Source organism: Eubalaena glacialis, chromosome 5, assembly GCF_028564815.1.
Source record: "Eubalaena glacialis isolate mEubGla1 chromosome 5, mEubGla1.1.hap2.+ XY, whole genome shotgun sequence".
In the NCBI taxonomy this organism is placed as follows: domain Eukaryota; kingdom Metazoa; phylum Chordata; class Mammalia; order Artiodactyla; family Balaenidae; genus Eubalaena; species Eubalaena glacialis.
Genome location: NC_083720.1, coordinates 52,489,902 through 52,516,484, shown reverse-complemented (window position 1 = coordinate 52,516,484; position 26,583 = coordinate 52,489,902). Strand labels below are relative to the sequence as shown.

The 26,583-nt window shown below is 39.5% G+C and overlaps 1 protein-coding gene across 3 annotated transcripts in view; it reads right to left on the bottom strand.

The window, feature by feature from the left end:
* ZCCHC4 (zinc finger CCHC-type containing 4) overlaps nt 1-15,674 on the bottom strand; it is a 46,903-nt gene extending 31,229 nt beyond the window's left edge. For 2 of the 3 annotated variants that reach the window (XM_061191288.1, XM_061191289.1), the window contains exons 1-3: nt 15,542-15,674; nt 14,641-14,759; nt 13,816-13,898 (exon numbers count right to left, since the gene is read on the bottom strand). In XM_061191288.1, coding sequence (XP_061047271.1) covers nt 13,816-13,898; nt 14,641-14,759; nt 15,542-15,668 — 329 coding nt within the window. In that variant the 5' untranslated portion in view covers nt 15,669-15,674. The remainder of the gene's footprint in view (nt 1-13,815; nt 13,899-14,640; nt 14,760-15,541) is intronic. The other variant, XM_061191290.1, reaches the window with a different exon arrangement.
* Nucleotides 15,675-26,583: the final 10,909 nt, after the last annotated feature.

Below are 26,583 nucleotides of genomic sequence, written 5' to 3'. Positions count from 1 at the left end.
TGAGAAACCTCTGAATCCACAAGCATCAGGTAGGGCGCTCAGGACATACAGCCTCAGGAGTGGGAAGAAATCAGCCCTACCCCAAGGCTGCTCTGGTCCTCCAACAGGCTTAAAGATAAGCCTTCAAAAGCAAGGGATTATAAAGGATCAGTCAGTAAATATTTTGAGCTTGGCAGGCCATCCATTCTCTCTGTCACGACTATTCTATCGCTGCAGCACAAAAGCAACCACAAACCCAAACAGAAATGAACAGGCATGGCCAGATTTGGCCTGCAGACTGTCGTTGGCCAACTCCTGCTCAAGAGTATCAAACATTAGCCAAGTAACTTAACTGTATCTTAGAACAAAGCTCAAAAATAGGTAAAGGAATAAAAAATATCCAGTATACAACAAGGTAAAAATCACACTGCCAGCACTGAATCAAATATAACCAGGTATGCAAAGAAACAAGAAAACATGACCCATGATTAGAGAAAATTTTAAAAAATCAATCAATTCAAACCAACTCAAAAATGACAGAGATAATATAATCAGTAGGCAAAGACATTCAAGCCATTTTATTATAACTATATTCCATATGTTCAAGAAGGTAGAGGAAAGCATGAGCATAAGGAAAGCCATGGAAAATATAAAAAGACCCAAATCAAACCTATAAAGATTTTTTAATTGTCTGAAATGAAAAATACCCTTGATGTGACTAACAGCAGTTCAGACACTACAGGAAAAAAAAAAAAAAAAAAAATTGGTGTACTCGAAGGCACAGCCTTAGAAACTATCCAAAATGAAACACCAAAGGGCCTAAATACATGAAAATGGACCCCCGAAAGGGGGGAGGGGGCAGAAAATTTTTTGAAAAAATAATGGTTAAAATTTTCTAAAATTACATTCAAAGATCAAAGAAGCTCAGTGAACCCCATGTACAAGAAATGAAGAAAACTATAAGATACATTATAATAAAATTATTTGAAGATCAGTTGATAAAGAGAAAAATCTTAAAAGAAACCAGAGGGAAAAAAGACACGGAAGAACAAAGATAAGAATGATACCAGATTTCTCACTGGAAATTAGAAAACAGTGGAACAATACCAATTCTGTATAAATTCTTCCAAAAAACAGAAAGGAGGGTATAATTCCCGCTTCATTTCATTAGGCCAACATTACTCCAATACCAAAACCAGAAAAAAATTATAAGAAAACTAAACACCAATATACTTCATGAACACAAACTCAAAATTATTAACAAAACTTTAGTCAATCAAAAACACATATATAAAGACGGTAATACATCATGACCAAGTGTAGTTGACCCCAGATATGCAAGGTTGCTTTAATGTTTGAATTCAATCAGGGCAATGCACCATATTAAAAATCTAAAAAAAAAAAATGATCTCATTAGATGCAGAAAAAAGCCCTTGACAAAAATCAAACATCCATTTGTGATAAAGAATCTCAGAAAATGAGGAATAGAAGGGGACTTCCATAACCTGATAAAGGGCATCTAAGAAAAACTTACAGCTAACACCACTGATGAAAGACTGAAAGCATTCCTCCTGAGACTGGAATAAAGCAAGGATGTCTACGCTTACCATTTCTACTCAGCACTGACCAGAGATTCTAGCCACTTTGATAAGACAAGAAATAAAAGGCACAGATTAGAAAGGAAACATTAAAACTTCTTTACTCACAGACATGATCATGTATATAGAAAGTCCTAAGAAAATCTTCAAAAAAGCTGTTAAATAAGTAAGCTTATCAAGTATAAAAGATAATATACAAAATCAACTCTATTGTTACAGACTAGCAATAAACAATCAGAAACTGAAATCTGAAATATAACAATTTAAAATAGCATTAAAAATATAAAATATTTAGGAATAAATCTGACAAGAGACATATAACCCCAGTACACTGAAAATTACAAAATGTCATAGAGAAAAATTAAAGATGACTTAGTAACTGGAGAGATATACCATGGCTATGGATTATAAAACTCAGTATTATTAAGATGTCAATTCTTTCCAATTTTATCTATAAATTCAATACAATTTCAATTAAAATTTCAGCAGGACTTTTTGCAGATACTGAAAAACTGATTTTAAAAGGTTCAAAAGCCTGACCCTATTCATATCATATTTAAAAACTAAGCAAGGACTTCCCTCCCGGTCCAGTGGTTAAGACTCCATGCTTCCAATGCAGGGGGCATGGGTTCAATCCCTGGTCAGGGAACCAAGATTCCACATGCCACGCAACACAGCCAAAAAAAAAAAAGAAAAACTAAGCCAAAATGGATCATAGACCTAAATCTAAGAGCTAAAACTATAAAACTTCTAGAAGAAAACATAGGAGAAAATAATAATGATTGGATTTGGCAAAGATTTCTTAAATAGGACTTAAAAAGCACAAAGTATTTAAAAAAAAAACCAATAAATTGGAAATCAAAATTTTAAACTTTTCTTCAAAAGACACCCTTATCGTAAGCAACAAAAGAAAAAATAAATTGGACTTAATCAAAATTAAAAACTTTTGTGTTGCAAGGGATACCACCAAGAAAGTGGAAAGACAACCCAAGAACGAGAAAATGTTTGCAAATCGTGTATCTGGTAAAGGAACTGCATCCACAATACATAAGAATACTTACAACTCAACAATAAAAAGAATTAGACCAACTAAAAAATGGCAAAGGAAGTGAATAGACACTTCTCCAAAGAAGATATACAAATAGCCAATAAGCACATGGAAAGATGTTCAACATCATTAGCAATCAAAGGAAATGCAAATCAAAACCACAATGTGATACTACATCACACTTAATATGATGATTATAATTTAAAAAGTAATAATAAGTGTTGTGTAGAATGGGGAGAAACTAGAACCTCATAAATTGCTAGTGGGAATGTAAAATGATGCCGCTACTTCGGAAAACAGTTTGGTAAGGTTAAACACATTTATCGTATGATCCAGCCATTCTACTCCTAGGTATTTACCTAAGAGAAATAAAAACATGAGTCCATACAAACCCTTATACACAAATGTTTGTAGCAGCTTTATTTGTAATAGGCAATAACTGGAGGCAATCTGAATGTCTACAAACAGGTGAAAATATATCCATACAACACAGTATTATTCAGGAATAAAAAGGAATAAACTAATGATACAAACACTTAAACGTGGATGAACATCAAAAATATTTATGCTAAGTAAAAGAAACTAGACACACATCCCCTCAAAAAATACTATATACTGTATAATTCCTTTATATAAAATTCTAGAAAATGCAAACTAATCTATAGTGACAGAAAGCAGATCAGTGGTTATCTGCGGCCTTTGGGGATGGAGGAATATAGGACAATGGTAGAGGAGGAAACTTTTGGGGGTACTGGATATGTTCATATTCTTAATTGTGGTGATGGTTTCATGAGTAGATGGTTTCACGTCAAAACTTATCAAACTGTAATTTTAAATACGTGCAACTTATTGTACATAAATTATTGTACTTCAGTAAAGCTGAAAAATTTGGGGAAAAAATGTTAATTTTCCCCTAACAACCCACACTCCTCCAGGGTGCCCATACACCCCTGTTTGCCCAGGACAGTCCCAGTTCACATCTGCTGTCCTGGAGTTCCATCTAGTTAGTGCCCCCTTTTACTCTCAGAAAGTATTCTGGTTTGGATTAAAATTATATGGGCACCCTACCTATAACTTCCATCATATTGTAAAAATTAAATCAAATTCAAAAAGTGCTATACCAAAAAGAATAATTTCAATTAACTAAAAAAAAACTAAATTTTTAAAATACATGTTTTTATAGTGATATTAAAAATAAAAGAACAATGACCCTGATAAGTCAACTTTGTAAGTTGCTGGGGTACCAAATCATTATTCTGAAAACAGGCTGAAAACAAACAATAAGAGGGGAAGAATTAAACATTTATCTTGACTTCCCAGATGAACTATAACACGGTTAAGTAAACAGTTGATGAAACAAAGTTCTTCTTTAAAGAATCGCAGCTAATAAATGCATGAGCGATGACAGGAATTTGTAAACCCTTATAACTCTAGGCAATGATCGTCAATTACTGCTGAAATCATTAAAAGAAACAGTGACATAGAACTTTATAATGGATGGTATAGGCTGGCCTATACCTATATGACCTGAACACACAACCAATCTTATAACACACTAAGTGAACAGCCAGACATTATCTGCCTTTTGATGTGATATAAAAGGAAATAGACCACACAACTTACAGAAGAGTGTTGCTCCTAAAACTGAACTTGATTCTGGGGACGCCTCTACTTTCCAAGAAATACAGGGGATAGAATAAATGTTAGCTGACACTATAGGATGCAATCAACCAAATTCAGAATATGGAAATTTCTATCAGACAAATGATTCTGTTTCTTCAATGAATAAAAGATTAAAGATATCAACCAATTGCCATGCGTAAAGCCTCTATGGATCCTGATTTGAACAAACCAATTATAAACTGGCATTTATGAGGTAACCAGAGAAACACTGAACACTAACTGCATGCTACGTAATATTAAAAAATTGTTTATGTTTTAGGTATTTTAATAGTATCATTATCATGTTTTTTTTAAAGGCCTTATCTCTTAAGATACATAGAGAAGTGTTTCCGGGTAGAACTATATAATGTCCAGATTGGAGGTCGGGGTAGAGGGTACAGGGGAAACAAAATTAGCCTCGTACTGATGACTGATGAAGCTGGGTGTGGGTGCCGGAGGTTCTTAGTATACTGTTCTCTCTGCTCTTGTATATGCTTGAAATTTTCCTAAATAAAAGGTATTAAGAAGTGCTTTAAAGTAAAGGGAAGAGTTAAACTCAAAGAAAACAAAGACAACTCCAGAAGATCACTAAGCAAGACCCGGGTTGTACTCAGCCCTAAAATCAAGTGAGACTTGGTTTTTCATTCTTTGGCAATAGGGACATAATCTGGGAAATTTCTCAGAACCCAAGAACATGAGTTTCCAGTTTGAAAGGATTTACCTAACACCAAGCAAAATAAAATAAAACAGACTTACATCAGATAGATCATCATGACATGTCACATCCCTAGGAATAAAAAGATTCTAAGAAACTGACAGAGGGATCAAACAAGTCACAGGTCACACATAAGAGATCAAGAATGAACTTGTTGAACTTGAACTTCTCAACAGCTATAATGAAGACAGAAGAAAATGGAGCACTGCTTTCCAAACCCTGAAGGAAAGATATTCCCAACCTAGAATTCTATCATCTGTATAGGTATCAATCAAGTAACAGCATAAAGGTATTTTCAGAAATGCAAGATCTCAAAGTATTTACTTCCTTTTAAGCATTCAGGAAAAAGATCAAGTCAACTGCTGGGTGATCAAAATCAAACTGGCCCCAGACATCTACAGTACCTACTTAACTCTAGAGCAGTGCTCCGCAAAGAGGGCCATGCACTGGAGCTGGCCGTCAAATGTTTCCAGTTCCTGATGAGACAAAGGCAGACATCCAGAGTACGTGTTTAGAAACTTTTATACCAATTAGACAGAGTACTTTTAGGTCTGTTCAATCTAATAATAAAAAATGTGGGCTTATATTTTATATGTCTTCTCTTTTATTCATTTTATTTTCTAGTTATTTATTTCTATTATATTTACAGAAGTATCTGATCCCAGTGGACTAGAAATAAAAATAAAAACATAAAACAAGCAAACAAGCAAAAGACTGACCCTTTAACACAGATCATTTAAGAAGCACTGCTCTGGAGGACATGAAGCAATCCTGCAAAGTCCCCAAGTAAAACATACACCCAAATAATTTTATACTTAAGTACCATGCCATTCAAGAATAAAGGAGTTACACAGACAGAAAAAACAAACTTATGGTCTCCACAGGGGAAAGATGGGTGGGGAGAGATAAATTAGGAGTTTGGGACTAGCAGATACACACTACTATATATAAAACAGAAACAACAAAGTCCTACTGTATAGCACAGGAAACTATATTCAATATCTTATAATAAACTATAATGGAGAAGAATCTGAAAAAGAATATAACTGAACATATATATATATATATATATATATATATATATATAGAGAGAGAGAGAGAGAGAGAGAGAGAGAGAGAGAGAGAGAGAACCGAATCACTTTGCTGTACACCAGAAACTAACACAACATTGTAAATTAAACAATACTTCAATTTTAAAAATATATATGTAAAAGAAAAAATAAAGAGATCAAATTTCTAATTTTCAAAAAAAAAAAGAATAAAGGAATTAAATATTTCTGGACTTGGAAGAACTCAGGTTATATAGTTATATTACCTGGATCCTTCATGAAGAACCTGCTGGACAGCTGGATGCCAAGGAGAAAGGGCAACCATTACAGATGGGAACATTTCTGAAAGCTCTAGGACAAATTTCGCCAAGAAGATGAAACCAATAGATTATGCTACATTTGAATGTTCTGAAAGGATTCAGACAACAGGCAGAGAGTTTGCAGTTGAATCATTTCTGAAGCACATAAATAATTAAGCAAATAGTCACTATAACAACAAATAAATTCAAAACTGTTATTAACTAGGAGGAAAATAAAAAGCTGTGTAGGAAAGAAGTTATTATGATTTACATATTTTATATAAATGGAATCATACAATAGCCACTCAGATATTTTGATTTAAATTTTTTTGATTAATAAAAGCCTTTTTTAAAAAAAGTAAAACTGCTAGAGGATGAATTTCAGCCAAATAGGAGATGAGTGAAGAAACTACAGCAAAGGGGCTATCAGTCAGCACTAAATCCATTTGACCACAGACTAAAAACAGAAAAAATATGGGTATTACAGTTAGAGTACAAAATGTAAATAATATAAAACCAAAAAAAACTGGTATGGGAAGAGGAAGGGAAAGGGAAATCAAAAAGTATGTTGATTTTCTCATGTTTTAGAGCCATCGGCCAAAAGATATAATTTAAAACAGAAAAACCAAGTAAAAGAGCTATAAGCAATATTCAAAGGCATAAAGGTTAACCCTAAAAAGAAATAATCAACTAAAATCAGATAGTAATTGAGCCCGAGTGCCACAACTACTGAAGCCCGCGCATCTAGAGCCTGTACTCTGCAACAAGAGAAGCCACCCAATGAGAAGCCCGCAAACCGCAAGGAAGAGTAGCCCCCCGCTCACCGCAAGTAGAGGAAGCCCGCGCGCAGCAACAAAGACCCAAGGCAGCCAAAAATAAAAATAAATAAATAAAATTTTAAAATATTATTAATAAAAAAAATCAGATAGTAATTATAGAGAAGGAAAGAGAGGAAGAAGAAACATATTAAGTAATCATTTCTCATTTTTAGATGGAGGAAGGCAATCTAAAAAAAAAAAGAATTAAATATGGTTTAAAAAGTTACAAAGGCAACCATTAGAACAAAAATACAGAAGAAACACACATTAAAAAAAGAAAAACAAACACAGACCATAGTGTGAAAGAGAATAAAAAGAAGCAATAAAAACAGGAAGTATAAAAATAATATAACAAAACTAAGACCAAGCCTATCTGTCATATCCGCTATGAAAACGGGCTAAACCCACCCATTAAAAGAAAGCCTGGGGACTTCCCTGGTGGCACAGTGGTTAGGAATCCACCTGCCAATGCAGGGGACATGGGTTCGAGCCCTGGTCCAGGAAGATCCCACATGCCGCGGAGCAACTAAGCCCATGCGCCACAACTACTGAGCCTGCGCTCTAGAGCCCGCGAGCCACAACTACTGAGCCCGCGTGCCACAGCTACTGAAGCCCGAGCGCCTAGAGCCCGTGCTCCACAACAAGAGAAGGCACAGCAATGAGAAGCCCGTGCACCGCAACGAAGAGTAACCCCCATTCGCCGCAACTAGAGAAAGCCCGTGTGCAGCAACAAAGACCCAACACAGCCAAAAATAAAACAAATAAATTAATTAATTTAAAAAAAAAGAGAAAAAGAAAGCCTGTCAGATTGGATCACAAAGCAAAATCCGATCACTTCTAAGATGCAAACGTTTTCACATTTTAGCATCTAGGATATTGAGACATGATTTATAACTGCCATCAGCCAGACTGTAGGTGGAGTGTCACTGCCATTATCCTATGACTCAGTCCCAAAACACAAAGTTATTGTACATACACCCAGAGACCAAAACAGAGAAACGGAGCAGAAGCACACTTTTGATATTAGAGAAGTAAACACTTGTCATTGAATGAATGATGAAAACAATCAAGGGCTTTATAGGAAAAAGGAAAAAGGAAGCTCCCCAAACAGATGACGCTGTGCCAGCTTCTGCTACTTAAATATGGTCAAAAGGACAGCCTATCACACACCAAGTGAAGCCAACTGAAGGCAGCAGAAACTGCAAAATCACCAGGAAGAGATGAAAGTTCAAAGCGAGGGGCTAGTGTGGCAATTCACTCACTACATGGGACTATCTTAAGGCACTAAGCTTAATTATTTTTAAATGAAGGAAAAAAAGAACAATGTTAAATGAACCTGCACTGATGTATTTTGTGCCTGGTCAAAACCGTCCTTCAGAAAGCTTTTATTGCTAGTTTACTAACCTTCTCTTGACAAAAGATCAACTGAGATCTTGTGCATATTTCTATTCAAAATTATATCATTATCATTCAACTGCATGGCTTTAAATGTAACATTCAGACACAAGGGGTTTTTTTTAAGTTTGGTAGGAAGAACTTGAGACTCCCAGGAACTCAGGATTACTCAGTGCTCCTTCCTCATTTGTACTTACTACACATACCCGGGGGGGAGAAGAAATTCATTCTGCTGCATGGCTCAGCATGACGCACAAATTACAGGCTAGCATTTTGAAATGTCATTTTTATTGATCTCCATTTGATGTTCCATTTGACTTTCCGGGAATAGACAAATTATGTTTATGGCATTTCCCTAATAGCAGACCTTGAAAATCTGAGTTTAAATGAGCTCTGAAAAAAACATAACCGAATGAAATATCAACTAAACAAAACTATCGGGATGCACATAAATTAATGCTGATTTTAGCATTAAAATATATCTTCCCTAAGACTTCAGCGGTCACGATAAAGATGTCAACATACTACATAATAGAATAACACATGTCAGGGCATAACAGGCAGCTAAAAACTATAAGGAAAGTCAAGTCTCAGGCACAAAATGTAAATCTGTGAACTGAACACATATGGAATATAAAGCATGGTTGAAATTAGAAAAATGAATATCAAATCCTATTCTGTAGAACCTAGAAGTCTGTGCAGCACTGCCAGTTCCATAATAAAAATCAAGTAAGAAAGGTCAATTTATCTCAATAGCTACCATTATTCCTTTCTAATAATTTCAAAACTAAATCAGTCAATGAAAAGCTATTGTTACGTCACAGTAACAGATAAAAAGTTTGCTTTATAGAATGGGTATAATGTTTTAATGCATTTTAACACTTTCAAATATAGTAGTTATTTAATAAGATAACATAAATGAGTTGTATAAAGTTAAATTAGAAAACAATTATAATCTCAAGTAACAGTACGTCATCCTTACGTCCATTTACACACAAGAATAATCTGCCAGTCTCAAGCTGAAGACACACTAAGAGAGTAAGTAATTAATAACATAGAATAGGTAATTTAGTAAGCCTTTGGTTTTAAAAAGGCAAAATTTTTAATTTTGAGAAATGACTGATTTCAAACCTTTCACTCTTGTCGAAAGCATGTAAGAAAGCATAAGAGCATCAATTATAAAGTGATCCAGTGAAATCAATGATATTACATTTCAAAAGCAAAAACTTTTACCCATCCTCCAAAACCTGTTCGCATACTATATCCTTAAACTGAATTGATCAGCTAAGGCACAAGTTAGTTGTAAAGTTCCTGACCTTCCAGAGTACTCAATCTTTTCTATGAATACTGTCAACACAAACCATTCTTCTTTTGCACTGTATTATGTTTAAATATATCTCAACTCCATTACTAGCATTTTAAGTTCTTTTTGAACCATCAACAAAGAATGAATAAATGACTGGATGGATGGAATGGATGGAGGCTTGGACAACAAAATCTGAGGTTTTGGGTCACAGATGATTTAGGATGTTGAAAATGACTTTATTAAGACATGCTCTCAAGAATCAGCACTAAATAACAGATGAAATTATGGCCCCCAAGAAATAACCTTTTGAAAATTCTTTAATATTCCATAGTCTAGCCAGTGTTTTTAAATTCTAATTAACATGAAATATGAATTTCAAAAAATTCTTCAGTATCAAAAACCATACTCTGGTAGTACAAAGACTTGCACAGTGGTTTAGCTCCAGACTAAAATCTTATTACACAAGGAAAGAAGATCATCTAAATTTTCTTATAGAGTGTAACTGTATCACCAATATCCTTATGTAATAATATGAAGTACATGCTTATCAGCTAAAAGTGATACGGCAGAGTACAAAACTATGTCCACATTATGACCACAATCTTGTACAACAAAACTTTGCATAGGAAAAAAGGCCAGAAGGAAGACTACAAAATGACCAAGGTGATGGGTTCAAAGGGAGAAACCATTAGTGATTATTTTTCTACTTTCTGCATCTTCGATATTCTATCTCATTATAATAATCTCATAATAATATATCTCTATATAACTCTTTGTTTTATATCCTTATATCTCCTTAAATTAAATCACTACACATCATATATTAATTACTATCTGCTTATATGCTTAAAAATACCATTTTAGAATCTGGGAGACATAAGTTTGAGTCACTGCTCATTCATTCTAATAGTATGAAGGTGATGAAGTTACTTAACTTCTCCAAGCCCTCAATTTTCTCATCTAAGTAAACCATCTTGGCAGGATTTAAACAATATATCATGGAAAACACCTCGCATAGTGCCTAGCTCAGTGGTGCTCAATTTACATTAATTCCTTTTTCAACATTTTTTGTTGTTGATTTAATTCCCATAAATTAAGTAGACTTAATCACTGATTAAGTACTGCAGTTAAGGGGCAATCAAGTTATCTCAAGAAAAGCCTCCCCTATCAAAGGACTTTAAAAGCTACTAAGAAGCTCAAGAAGACATTTTTAACAGATCCCAGTATTCCTTTACACTTAGCCTAGATATGACCTCAGAATCCTTCTAAACACAGCAGCCCAGGTAACCAGCAGGAGTTATCATGAGAGTGAAAACCTATTTGTCGGGGCTTCCCTGGTGGTGCAGTGGTTGAGAATCTGCCTGCCAATGCAGGGCACACGGGTTCGAGCCCTGGTCTGGGAATATCCCACATGCCACGGAGCAACTGGGCCCGTGAGCCACAATTACTGAGCCTGCACATCTGGAGCCTGTGCTCCGCAACAAGAGAGGCCGCGATAGTGAGAGGCCCGCGTACCGTGATGAAGAGTGGCCCCCGCTTGCCGCAACTAGAGAAAGCCCTCGCACAGAAACGAAGACCCAACACAGCCATAAATAAATTAATTAATTAATCTAAAAAAAAAAAAAAAAACCTGTTTGTCATCAGCAACCCAGACAGAGGCTTCTTAAGAAGTCTCTCCCAGGGCTTCTCTGGTGGCACAGTGGTTAAGAATCCGTCTGCCAATGCAGGGGACACAGGTTCGAGCCCTGGTCCGGGAAGATCCCACATGCCGCGGAGCAACTAAGCCCATGCGCCACAACTACTGAGCCTGCGTTCTAGAGGCCGCGAGCCACAACTACTGAAGCCCGTGTGCCACAACTACTAAAGCCCGCGCGCCTAGAGCCTGTGCTCTGCAACAAGAAGCCACCGCAATGAGAAGCCTGCGCCCCACAACAAAGAGTAGCCCCCGCTCACTGCAACTAGAGAAAGCCCGCGTGCAGCAGCAAAGACCCAATGCAGCCAAAAATTAAATAAATGAATAAATAAATAAATTAAAAAAAAAAAAAAAAAGAAGTCTCTCCCAGCACACAGAACACAACGCCTATAACAAAGGAGAGGGATGAATTCTTTTCACAAGTTTGCCAAAAAATTAAATCTATGACTCAATTCCAGTTCACCCGATAAAACATTTTAAAAATGCAGATTTTTAGGGACTTCCCTGGCAGTCCAGTGGTTAAGACTTCGCCTTCCAATGCAGGGGGTGCAGGTTCAACCCCTGGTCAGGGAGCTAAGATCCCACATGCCTCACAGCCAAAAAACCAAAACATAAAACAGAAGCAATATTGTAACAAATTCAATAAAGACTTTAAAAATGGTCCACATCAAAAAAAAAAATCTTTAAAAAAATAAAAAAATTTTTAAAATTAAGATTTTTAAAAACAAATGTTTACAGCTTTTAAAAGTTTTTGTTTGTTTGGTTTAGTATTTCAAAAAGGAAGATTACAGTAAATCTTCATGAGATTGGATTTGGCAATGGATTCTTAGCTATGATACCAAAAGCACAAGCAACAACAACAAAAAAATTGAAAGCTGGACTTCATCAAAGTTAAAAACTCTTGTGTATCAAAGGACATCATTGAGAAAGTGAAAAGACAATCTACAGAATGAGAGAAAATATTTTCAAATCATCTGATAAGAGTGTAATATCTAGAACATATAAAGAACTCCTGCAGCTCAACTACAAAAAGACAAACGACCTTATTAAAAATGGACAAAGGACTTGAATAGACATTTCTCCAAGAAGATATACAAATGGCCAAAAAGCATATGAAAAGATGGTCAACATCATTAATAATGAGGGAAATGAAAATCAAAACTACAATGACATACCACTTCATAACTGCTAGGATGGCTATAATCAAAACAACAGAAGATAATGTGTTGGCAAGGACATAGAAAAATTGGAACCCTCATACATTGCTGATGGGGATGTAAAATGGTGCAGCCACTGAAGAACACAGGTTGGCAGTTCCTCCAAAAATGAAGCATAGTATTATCATATTATCCAGTAATTCCACTCCTAGGTATATATGCAAAAGAAATGAAAACAGGGGCTCAAACAGATATCTATACACCAACATGTGTTGAGTATTATTCACAATAGCCAAAAGGTGGAAACACCTGAGTGTCCACTGATGGATGAATGGATAAACAAGATGTGGTACAGGGACTTCCCTGGTGGCACAGTAGTTAAGAAACCGCCTGCCAATGCAGGGGACAGAGGTTCGAGCCCTGGTCCGGGAAGATACCACATGCCGCAGAGCAACTAAGCCCATGTGCCACAACTACTGAGCCTGCGCTCTAGAGCCCGCAAGCCACAACTACTGAGCCCCCATGCCTAGAGCCTGTGCGCCGCAACTAGAGAAAGCCCACGCACAGCAACGAAGACCCAATGCAACCAAAAAATAAATGAATAAATAAATAAATTTATAAAAATAAAAAGATGTGGTACATGGATACAAAGGAATATCATTCAGCCATAAAAAGGATGAAGTTCTGATACATACTACAACATGGATGAGCCTTGAAAACACGACGCTAAGTGAAATAAGCCAGACACAAAAGGACAAATATTGATGATTCCGCTTATCTGAGGTACCCAGAATGGTCAAATCATAGAGACAAAAAGTAGATTAGAGGTTACCAGGGATGGGAGGAAGGTGGAATGGGGAGTTATTGCTTACTGGTGACAGAATTTCTGTTTTGGGTGATGAAAAAGTTTGGAAACAGATAGTGGTGATAGCTGCACAACACTGTTAATGTAATTAATGCCACTGAATTGGCAAATGTTATCTTATATATATATTCTACCACAATAAAAAGAAATTAATTACTGAAAGTAAACTTAAAGGCACAGAGGGAAAAAACAACAATAGGATAATAAATTAAAATGACACGGCATCAGTACCTTTCCACACACTGCGAACGGGATACAGGAGGCTGATATCTTCGGTTATGAGCTTCTCGGGCAGCAAGTCTGGCTCCTGACAACTGAAACAGAGTACAAAATAAACTTAATAAACCATCAAACTTGCTACTATCCTAGAAAAACTGGTATCGCATTCTGCCATCAAGAGGCCAGAAATTCGAGCAACTCTAAGCTGTAAACAAGCATTCATTCCACGGGAAAACAAAACACATTAACCTGGGAAAATTCTAGAGCAGTTTGAAACAATAACCAACATATTAAAGCACTGAGGGATTAATTCACAGAGAGTGATCTTAACGAGTCTACAGAAGAGTGGCATACAGACTGTTTTCCAACAAACCTAACAAAGCTGAAAGTTTTCTAGTCAAAACTTTCAGAAACTTTAATTGGAGCTGAGTCCAAGAGAATTCCAAGCTCGTAACTGTATCTCTAAGTGCCTTCATCAGTCATCCAGTAGCGCAATAAGGGATGGTCAATGCAAATGCTTCCCAAAAAGTGTTTTTCTAAAGCACTTCCTGGAATGATCATGACCTGCACTCTTTAGGGAGAAATCTATATTGGCAAAACCAATACTAACACCTCAGAAAGCCTTAAAGGGAACTCAGACTTTGAGACAGTAATTTAAGACATCAGTAATCAGAGTAAGTTCAGAGTAAATATAAACTCCAGTCTCTCAAACCAAAAAAACATGGTATCTTCATCTCTTAAGAGATTTATCTCATACATTCTCAATGAAATGTCACAGACATCAACAATTTAAAAAAAATATATATATATATATACATATCCAAAAAGTTGATATACCTTTTCATCTTCCCATTGAAAAAAATTACAATCTTTTCTATCTCTACAAGCTGAGCAGGCATAAAACCTCCGTGTTTCTTCTTTCCCTTGGTTCGCCTTTACAAACAGAAGAGTGGGTCCTAGTTCCAGAATAGGAAAAAATAAGTCAAACAGTCATCTACCTCAAGTTCCTAGTTTTCATCCCCTTTAAATAAAATTTGTTTCAGTTTTATGCACAATTTGTCACAATTAAATGCACTACTCTGTTTAATAATTTTTTTTCCCCAAAGTCACAACATTCAGGCAAAGACTACTTAAGAAATAAATTTTGAAAACTGGTCTCTCCAGAAGGAAAATGCTATTGTCAGTACAGTTGCAGCCCACATGGTGAACGGCCTGAGTCCTGACACAACAACAAAGACGGAGTCCAAACAACTGAGCACTCTGCCACCTCCGCCCAGTTATCCTTTCAGTGAAAATCTGAGCTTTTAGAGTTGGACACACTCTCTCTCCCCAAGAAAAACTGGGTCTAGTTAAGCAAGAATTCATTCTATCGTGCTCCCTAACGTTTTTTTAATCTTAATGGAAAAGACAGTAAATCAACAAATGAAATCTTCAAGTACTTGGCAACGGGAATTACTCAATAACACATATCCTTTTTGCCTAGCCTCTGCCTCGTCTCTTCAAAAAACATGTAACAGCCGTAAAGCCAAAACCACAATAGTGGGGACTTTCTATGACGGTTTCTTAAGGAAGTGGAAAACCACAACTTCCCGAGGAAGGAGCGTTTTCTAGATATCACACTCGCTGGGAAAGAGAGAGGCGGATCTGAATCCGGGAGCCCTAAAAGCCCATGGCACCTTCAGGCTCACCCACGCCCCTTGGCTCCCGACAGCCAGGCTGAGCCCAGACGCAGACCCACCGTGAGGGCACAGCGGGGCGGGCGTGGCGGGATCGGAGAAAACCACCACCTCGACTCCCGAGTTCCCCTGGCGACCCGAGCTCCCCTCTGCCTCTACGGCTCCGAGCTGCTCTCTGGGAGCCGCCATCTTCCCGCCGCCGTCCCGAAAGCCTCAGTCCGAACCAAAGAGGCTGAGAAAGAGCGCCGCCATGACCCGCCGTGACTCAGAGCGCCCCCTCTCTCCTAGGAGGAGCTTCGGCCACTGGGGCAGAGGTCACGCCCCGAAACCCAACTTCTGCTGGAATGTCCGAGAAAGAAGCTATAAGAGTTCCATGTTGTCATCTCAGTGATTTCTCATGTATCTGAGGGGTTCAGCTCTCTAATCTTACCTGAGCTAAGTCATGTGTCTAGTGACCAGCTGATCTAGGTTCACCCTGGCAAGAGTAACTCAGCTCTGCTCCATGTGTCTCTCATCCTCCTGCTGTAACCAGCCGGCCAGCCTGGGCACATTTCTTTCATGGGAGTGACAGAAGCACAACAGAGCTAGGAGAAACAGACAAGGTTCTTACGGCCTAGGCTCGGAGCTGCCACTGTCACTTCTACCTCATTCTTTTGGCTCAAGCAAGTCATGTGGTCAAACATTGCAAAGTTACATGGCAAAGGGCATAGGTCAGAAAGGGGTGAAGAATTGGAGCCAATGACACAGTCTATCACAAAAGCACTCTTCACTGGAGCAACCAAGTGTCCGGTGGTACTGTTTCCCACCACTTAAGGAGCACCTGCCTTAGCAAGAAGACAATAAGGAGAAAGCAAAACTAGGAGGTAGGAATGTGTGACGATACCATGTGAGCACCTAGATCAAACCATGCCTGAAGTTTCCAGTTACATGAGTCACAAACTCCTCTGTCTGCTTAAGACAGTTTGAGATGAGGTTGGTTCTATCTATCACAACCAAGAATGTCAACTAATGCTCTGTGGTCACAGCACAATATTGGATGGATATGTCTGTTCATTAATATGCCTGGATGCCCCTTTCCAGTCAAGACCAGCTAACCCTGCTCTCCGTTCTCCCTGCTATGATCCCTGTCAGTCTGCCTGCTCTGCTCCCCTCCCTCCAATCTGGCCCTTCCGGCCCTTGTGGTGGAACCCAGTCTCCTCAGCTGCCTTTTGCCTTGCTGCCCAAAAATCAGCACACAGACCCACTTCTCTTTAAGGGGGAAACTGTCAGGGGAGACAAGAAAGGAATCCTGCAAAAGACTTTACCATGTCAGTCTCTGCTCTCTTGTTCTGGATCCTGACTCCCCTGCTGACAGGGTCGCTTCTATGGACTGAATTGTGTCCCCCCCAAAGTTCATATGTTGAAGCCCTGCCCCCCAATGTGATGGTGTTACAGGTGGGATCTTTGGAAGATAATTCGGTTTAAATGAAGGCATGAAGGTAGGCCCCCAAAATGGGATTAGTGCCCTCATAAGAAGAGACACCAGAATGCGCATGTTCTCCCTCTCCCTCTCTCTCTCTTTCTTTCTCTCTCTCTCTCTCTGCCATGTGAGGGAGGACACGGTAAGAAGGGGCCATCCACAAGCAAGGAACAGTATCCTCACCAGGAACTGAATCTGCTGGCACCTTGATCTTGGACTTCTCAGCCTCCAGCACTGTGAGAAATAAATGTCTGTTATTTAAGACACCCAGTGTACAGAATCCTGTCATAGCAGCCTGCGCTGACTAAGACACTCATTATGCCCCTTGACTTCTGATCTCTGCTTTAAATTCTGAGAGCAGACCTCTCCCCACCTCTGAAAAGCCTTAACTGTAACAACTTGGTTGGGGAAGGACTTGGACACAGAGGGGCTTTGTGTAGCCTTCCGCACATCTTTGAAAAACAGCAACAACCCTGCTGAACCAAACACCCCGAAAGTAAGGACACCTTTCAATAAGCTACTGAGATTCACTGGTCATTTCTGATGTGCTGGGCTTGGCGTGCAACCCAGGCCATGACAGACAGCAGCCCTGATGGAGGAGGCCTTTTAGAAGCCAATGCAGGCCAGAGGACATGGACCCCGGCAGGCATACCATCAGCGCGCTGAAGGGGCTGGCCCTCCACGTTTCTTCCTGCCTGCATATGTCCCTCTAGTGAGAGAGCCAGGAGCAAGGTGCAAAAAAGAGCATGAATTTATGTGCATGAAAGTGACTGTTCCTTGTCTACACATACAAATGAAACCTGGAGATAAATAAATCTTCTGAAAGTTAAAATCCTATGGGTAGTGGGCTGAATAGTGTCCCCCAAAGATCCATATCCAGTCAGAACCTTGAATGTGACCTTATTTAGAATTAGGGTCTTTGCAGATGTAATTAGTTAATGATCAAGATGAGGTCATACTGGATTAGGGTGAGCCCTAAATCCAATGAGAATGTCCTTATAAGAAGGGGAGAGGACATAGAGAAGAAGGCCACGTGAGGACAGAGGTGGACAGAGATTGGGGTTATGCTGGCACAAGCCAAGGAACGCCTGGGGCCACTAGAATCTAGGAAGAGGCAAGAAAGGCTCCTCCTACCCTAGAGACTTTGGAGGGAACATGGCCCTGCTGACCCCTTGATTTTGGACATCCAGCCTCCAGAGCTGTAGGAGAAGACATTTCTGTTGTTTGAAGTCACCTGGCTTGTGGCACTGTGTCACAGCAGCCCTTGGAAACTAATGCACCTTGTCTGAGGCTTTGTCTTAAGACTTTCTTGCTGAGAGCCCCACCGTTTACTTTCCAGGTGACACTGGAGAAGTCACTACCTAAGCTTCAGGTTCCTCGTCTGTAAAAATAGCACTATTGGGCTTCCCTGGTGGCGCAGTGGTTAAGAATCTGCCTGCCAGTGCAGGGGACACAGGTTTGAGCCCTGGTCCGGGAAGATCCCACATGCCGCAGAGTAACCAAGCCCGTGCGCCACAACTACTGAAGCCGGCGTGCCTAAAGCCTGTGCGCCGCAATAAGAAGCCCGCGCACCACAACGAAGAGTAGCCCCCATTCGCCACAACTAGAGAAAGCTGGCGTGCAGCAACGAAGACCCAATGCAGCCAAAAGTGAATTAAAAAAAAAAAAAAAATAGCACTATCTACCGTCAAGGAGAGGGAGTGTTCGAGTACATGAGGAAATGAACACAAGAGCTCTTTGTCAACAGCCAAATGATATGTACATATTATTACATTCCTCTTTTACAGCTATGTTCCAACCTAAAAGGTGCTACGCTATGGAAGAGAATTCCATTTATTCTGGATTACTCAACACCGTAGAACCTGGGTGAAATTATAAGGAGGCAGATTTTGGCTGAAAAAGAACATACTGTGGGGTTCCTAGAAGCAGAGCCCGGGATGGAGATTCTTGTGAAAGTGATTTTTTGAAAGAGAAAGCTGTAAGGAAGTGAGAGAAGCAGGAGAAGGCGGGGGTAGAAGTGAGGCAGAGTCCAGCCTCAGCCTGATGCACAGGGAGCTATGGTGCATGACGGCACCGTGGTGTTTCCTGCTTTGGCGGGGGATGGGGGCTATTGTACCCTGCCATCTGTCAGTCCCAAGCCCAGACTAAGTAGGAGTCCTTCTTAAGGGAACCAACTCAACTGGGAGGTTTATCTCCTTATTCTTTCCCCCTACTCCTCCCTGCTGGTGGAATGCAGATACAATGATAGACGCTCCAGCAGTCATTTTGGACCCTGAGGTCCAAATAGGAGAAACTGGACTATCAAACTCAACTCCTTTTATGTGACAATAAATTCTTGTCTCTTTAAGCCACTTGTTTTTTGTGCTTTCTCTGATATATAATTAAACTTAATTTTAAAATAGGGTTTGTTTTTTTTTTTTGTAATGGCACTTCAGGTTTCAAAAATGTTATTTGTAACTAAAATCATGTACTGTATGCTCTCCAGACTATGATGCTCCTCCTTTGAAAATGGAAGGATTACAATCTGAATAGCTATTTAAAAAAAATATTCTACCACCGTGTCTGGTGCTTAAATATATAAATGTTTCATTTATATATCAACTCGTGGGAGCTATACTATTATATACACTTTACAGATGAGGAAACAGGATCGGAGGCTGGGCTGTGTAGGGTAATCGTGAGGAAAGCTGGCTCTGGAGTCAGATGGTCTTGGTTCTAATCCCACTCCACCACTTGCTAGGTTAGGCAAGTTACTTAACCTTTCTGTGCCTCAGTTTCTCATTCTGTATACAGAAGGATGAGGTCCTGTTGGGAGGATAAAAAGAGATGATTCATGTAGTGCACTTACCAAAGTGCCTGGAACGTAGTGAGCAGTTATTATAATGGCTCAGGGTTAGAGATGAGGCAGGATTTGAACCAAGATCCCTCCAACTCCAATGCTCATGCCCCTTCAGCAACCTCTGCAGCAAATAGGCCACCCTAGTCCTTGCTTCAGGGAAAGAGCATGCTGCCTGCTCCTCATCTGTTCACCTCTTACTCCTGTTTGCTTGGTTAACACCTAGTCCGCTCTCATGATTGCTTAGACATCACCTCCTCTGGGAGAGCCTTCCCTGGGCCCCAGGATCAGGTTAGATGCTCCTCTTATGTCCTCCTGTAGCATAAGCTACTGAGATTGTGTACTGTGTGTACACTGAATGTACATCAGTGGTATTGATGATCACTTTACATTATAATTGCCTGATTGCTGGCTTGTGCTACCCTTTACCCTGGAAGCCCTTTGAGAGCAATGATCATATATTATCCTTATATCCACAGTGCTAGCACATAAGAGACATTTAATACATATTACTGATTAAATGACAACTAAAATCAGACTTTAAAAATCTGAGGATGTTTGAGTTGGAAGGAACCATTGTGTCATCTCATCTAGTGATTCCCTCAAGGGCCGTGCCACCTCCTAGGGGCACATTTTAGAAATGCCATGAGGTGTTTTTGGTTGTGACAGTGATTGGGGGACACTACTGGAATGTGGATGGCAGGGGCTGTGCTAAATGATCTGTAATGGTTAGGACAGTCCTCTGCAATGAAGAATTAACTACTCTCAATCCTGCATAACTTCTTCTAGAGTCTGGAAAGACACTTATGTAGGTGAGTAACCTGTTTATAGTTATTTGAATCTACAATCCAACTTTAATTTACACAAAGTAGTTTCTTACAGTTTTAACATATCTGAATATGCCAGGAATGCAACAACCGTGTATATCAGGGGGCAATTATACTTTGCTTTGTCCAGAAAAAAAAAAATTCTTCACCGCTGTGGAAAACTCACATGATCAACAACAACATGACTCACGTAATCTGAATTCCCAGTACACCCCATCTGTATCTGCCTTTAAAGCTGTTACCTTCATTGCTTATCTGTCAGCAATTTCTGTATAATAAGCTATTCTAAAACATAGTGGCTTAAAACAAGTCATTCTCTCGCATACACCTGTGGGTTAGCTGGGGGTTGGCTGATCTGGCTGGGCTCAGCGGGGTGGTCCTGCTTCACACTTGGTCAGCTGAGCCTGCTCCCAGCTTGGGTTGGGCTCAGGTCTGCTCACTGTGTCTCATCGTGGGCCCAGGCTGGAGGGGCAGCAGACACCTGGGAGCAGTTCTTCTCGTGATAATGGCAGAGGCACAAGAGGGCAAGTCCCACTGCACAGCACGTTTCACGCCTTATTTCAGTCTTGCCTGGCTCTCCCACTTGGCCAAAGCAAGCCACACTGGCAAGCCCAAAATCAAGGGGTGGAAAAGTAAAAGTACACTCCTCCCATGGAGGTGGAGGGCAGAGAGTGAATATTTTTGAGCAAAATCTAATCCACCTCAGTGATTTTACACAAATATCCTAATTTAGCTCTGATTTCAAAATGTCATATGTAAAGAAAAATTCAGTTTTGTCTCACTTATCTTCAATCCAAGTGTACTCATTATAAGAAAGTACGTGCACCTGACAACTTCATTATAACGTAACACTGTGGTCATGCTGAGCATTTACATGTGAAACACATATTTTATTGTAAGTAACTATCCTTTTATTTTAAAATATTTTGTGGGCTTCCTTGGTGGCGCAGTGGTTAAGAATCCGCCTGCCAATGCAGGGGACGTGGGTTCGAGCCCTGGTCCGGGAGGATGCCACATGCCGCGGAGTAGCTGGGCCCGTGTGTCACAACTGCTGAGCCTGCGCTCCAGAGCCCATGAGCCACAACTCCTGAAGCCTGTGTGCCTAGAGCCCGTGCTCTGCAACAAGAGAAGCCACCGCAATGAGAAGCCCGTGCACCGCAACGAAGAGGAGCCCCTGGTCACCGCAACTAGAGGAAGCCTGCATGCAGCAACGAAGACCCAACACCACCAAAGATAAATAAATAAAATAAATAAATTTAAAATATTTTGTGTATTTTATTTGAAATTAGGTGTTTAGTTAGATTACATTATCTATGAATTTCATTTTAAGAGGGTCAAGAGGATCGGCAAAGTATTTTTTACGAGAAGAGGACAAGGGGAAAGGGTTGGGACCATAGAGGTGATCCAGTACCGCTCAGCCTGATGCGGGGGGTAGCTGAGCCATACAGACCCCCACTTTGAATCCTGCTCCACCCTTCACAAATTAATTATGTCACTTCAGGCAAGTTGTTTAACATCTCTGAGCCTTTCTCAGGTGTACTATGTGTAATAATACACGTGGCTTCTGGGTTGCGGAAAGAATGAAATGAACACACATGTGTGACATTCAGGATCCTGGCAGGAAACAGATGGCACATTCACATGGGGTAATTGAAGGAAGCTTCATAAGGGGGCTGTTTACCAGGTTGTGGGCAGAGTTAAGTTAAACTGCCAGGGAAAGTGCATTCCCTTAGGGCTATTACTAGCAGGAAGTTATTTCCACCCCAGGTCTACAGGGCCAAGGAAGTTACTTGAAACCCAAAGAGAATAATTATATGGAAGGAACAGCCCTACAGAGCGATGGCCTTCAGCAGAGGGCCTCAGCTAACCATGACAGGCCCACAGGGAAGAAGCTGGGAGGATAAATATCCAGCCTCAGTCTCCTCCTTTGGCCCTCAGATCTTTCGTCTGTCAGTGTCTCCTACTGGAAAAAAAAAACACAACAGCCAGAGATGAGATGTGGAGGTGACTTTTGATGGCGTCCATAAAGGTCAGCCTCCTAGAGCATAGAGCAGAAGGGGAAAGCGGGGAGCAGATCTGGAGGAGAAAAAAGAGGATGATTACACAGCATGAAAAACACAGAACATGGCAAAGTAAGAACTTTATAAGTGGTAGCACAGTTAACTAAATAAGTAAACACACCCACACACATACATATACATATACAGATACACATACATATACACATACATACAGGGGAAACTCAAATAACCTCCCCAAAGTATGAATGGAACCTCCACTAGAATCTAGTTGATCTTGTAGGGAAGGAAAAACAATCTCTTTCCTCTACCTATCTTGGGTTCTCTGGCTGAGGCCCTACAAATTAAACTAACAAAAAAACAGATTAATAAGAAAAAAAACAAGCAGACGTTTATAAACTTGTGTGTCAAGCATACACATGGGAGTACTTAGAGGTGAGTATCTCAAAGAGGTGGTTAGAACCTAGGCTTACACAGCATCTTGACAAAAGAACAGTATATTTTTAGAGACATGACATGAGAAGGACTTTGAGCTCCTACAGGTGGCAAATTGTGGGAAGGCGAGGAGATGGGGAAACTAATGGTAAATAAGGGTCTAGAATTGTCTATAGTGATTTATTTCTGTTCTTCTTGATCGAGAGGGGAGGTGGCGGGGAGGAGGGCATCTTTACAAATTATGTTCTGCATTTAGGCAAATAAGGGGAGGGCAGAGAGCTTTTCTTATATCTGCTGATTCTCAATTGCCTTCAGCTCCAAATCATCCTTAAACCAAAGTGGCATATTCTGCTACCTTTCCGTCTCTTCATTCAGAGTCAAAGGCTTTTTCTACTGCATTCCTCTATAGATTATATCAAATTTCCACGTCAGCAATGACAACTTGCCCTCTCTGAGCCACAGACTTTTGAAACTTTAAAATAAAGATAGTAATATTTGCCCTCAAAACATATTAAGGGGGATGTTGTCCCAGTAATTGAGCAGCATTTAAGCAAGAGATTGAGGGAATTAAGCATATCCAATTCCTCATCTACAGCACGGAGAGTAGGCGTAGCTGAATGTTACATTGCTTAGAAAGTATGCCAGGGCAGTGGCGACCTTGGTCTAAACCGGTGCCTTGGTTGAAATACAGTTACCTGTAAGTGCTGCAGTTTAAAACAAACACTTGAAGGGTAGAATAGTTTTCTGGATTGTTCCCAAAGCTACACTGAGATTAAAGGCAGTCTTATTCACCCTGACAGGCATTTGGGCACAAGCATCGCTGAACCTGGTTAAACCAGTTCCGGCAGCCAGGGGATCAGCCCTAAATGTTTACACAACTTTCTGACTCCTGGGAAAGGCAAGGCTACCTGATTTTTCTACTGTTTCTGAAAGCTTCAATAGTTTCAGAAGCCTTAACAGTCAGGTGGGAATTGTGTAACCAGAGGTGAGGAGCAGCCAGGGTTCCTGGAGTCAAAGGAAAAATAAACACATCTCTTTGCATACAGAGTAGATTAGCTGCTTCTTTTTGATATCACACGCTTTCCATTTTCAGGTCTTAAAAAACCCACAAGGCGACCTGCAGAGGTACCAGCCACTGGCTGCCAGATTAGCATTTCACCAGCTGGAACCAGATGTCAGGATTCTGAACAAATACCTTTTTGAAAAGTCGCTTAGTTTCTCAGGGAGTCAGGTTCGGACAAATCTCTCACTATTACCCAGTGACCTCAGGTGCCTTTTCCTCTCAACCCCAGATCAACCCCGGGTGTCACACAACAGAAAACTTTAAAATAGGCTTTGATTCCAAATCTGTCACCATGCTCCAGGAAAGATGATATCCAATCTAAAAATTTATGCAATAATCCAAACCCATAAACACAGATGTATGCTTTATTTCATCATCTAAAACCAAAAATCCAAAAGTGCCACTAACACACACAGACAGCTGCTCCGATAAAAACTGAATCCATAACAGAATTTGTACCACACTTTTCACAAAATACGTGAAATGACATTATATGTCATCTTTGTTACAAAACTTTGAAGTTAGCATTAGCTCATGTATTTTACATGTGGAGAGAAAGCTGGTCTGGGAGACTGTAAGATCTGCCCAGGGGCATAGAGCTAATGAGCAGAGCCAGGACTTAAATACAGGTCTATTCCAATCTCAAACTCAGCCAAAGGAGAATTGTGGCCTATCTTCTATTTATTGAAGATAAGCAATATTAGAACATAAGTAAGTTTGCAGTATTTCAAAAAGACAAAAGTTAAACCTATTGTATTATTTAGCTTTAGAATAAAAACTTCAAAGCTTAAGGATTTGTTTTCTCAGAGAACTCTTTACATGGAATCTGAAGCAGGTTAAAATTTACTGAATAAGATGATGCTGATTAATAATGCAATTTGTTAGATAAATGTATTTTCTTTATATACTTTCACAGTTCAATCCATGGGCCCACTTAACATTTGGGGATCTTCAGATGAGAAACACTGAGTAAAAGCAAAATAGCTCACGGCAATGAATAAAAGCTCTCAGAAGTCATACATGACTTTGTTCCAAGTTATGTATTTTGTTCCTCAGATTTTATGCTTAATTACTACCATTCATGACAATATTTTTTTGATATTATGACAGATTAGTAGACTTGCTTGATGGAAACCAACTCATCATCATCATCATCATCATCATCAAAAAAGAGCTAAATAAGAAAAACTCATTGATAAAAAAAGATGGGACAAGAATTAAGTTTTCAAAGAAATGGGGGTAGGAGGAAATCTAACCACACTCCATAGACAAGAATATGTTTTGATTTGTTAAAAGAGTTCCTGCTGCCACAGCTCTCTGGCTTTTTTGGGGATTTCCTCTCCTAACATAATGAATTTGTTGATAAAAATTAAATCTCTCTTTTCTAACTCCTGATATAAATGCAATACGAAGTACACAGGATCATTTGTGAAATATTCTTGCCAAAAATGTTTAACCTGAACCTATTCAAGCTTTTAGATCTCATTTCCAATTTATAGGAAATACAGGGGATAGACAATTAAGTTGAACACTAAGAGGAAATAATGAGACAGATCCAGTATGGGGAATATCCCAAAAGTTAACGTCATGGGGAAAGTGAAGGAACTGTTCTAGATTAAAAGCTAGAACAACAAATGCAATGTATAAAACTTGATTGGATCTCGATTCAAAGAAACCTAGCTAGAAAATATATATTTGGTGAATAATTAAAGAAATGTGAATATATATTATATAACAGATAATAGGAATTTTTTGTTAAGTTAGGAGACATGATGTTATGGTAAGTAGAATGGCCTTATTCTCCTCTCTTTCATTGTAGTCTTTCTACATGACTAGCTTGGGCTTCCTCACAGCATGGTAGACTCTGGGTAGTTGCACTTTTTGTTTTTTAATTGGTCGTGCCACATGGTGTGCGGGATCTTAGCTCCCTGACCAGGGATCAAACCCATGCCCCTTGCAGTGGAAGCATGGAGTCTTAACCACTGGACCACCAGGGAAGTCCCATTTGACTTCTTACATGGCAGCTGATTTCCCAGGGTGAGTGGAGGTTGCCAGTCTTCTTAAAGACTAAGCCCAAACTGGCATAGCTGCACTTTTGTTACATTCTGATGATTAAAGCAAGTTGCAAGCCCAGCCCAGATAGAAATGGGGGAGAGGTAGACTCCGCTTCCTCATGGGTGGAAAAGTACATGCTTGCAAAGAGGGAAGGAAGTGATGACAGCCATCTTTGGAGACTATCTACTCTCTTACCTCCAAAGAATGGATTAAATATATTGAGATGTTGAATGAAAACCACGCTCTCCACAATACAAACCTAGACATTGAAAGTATGCTTTTATTAATAAATAAGAAAAATGTTGAGAGCTCAGGTCAAAGCCAGTGAAGTATTTTGTTTACAAAGCATTTCATTTCCCTCCCCTGTAGGCAAAGAATTTACAGTCTAAGAGGCAAAGGTAGAGATGTGCA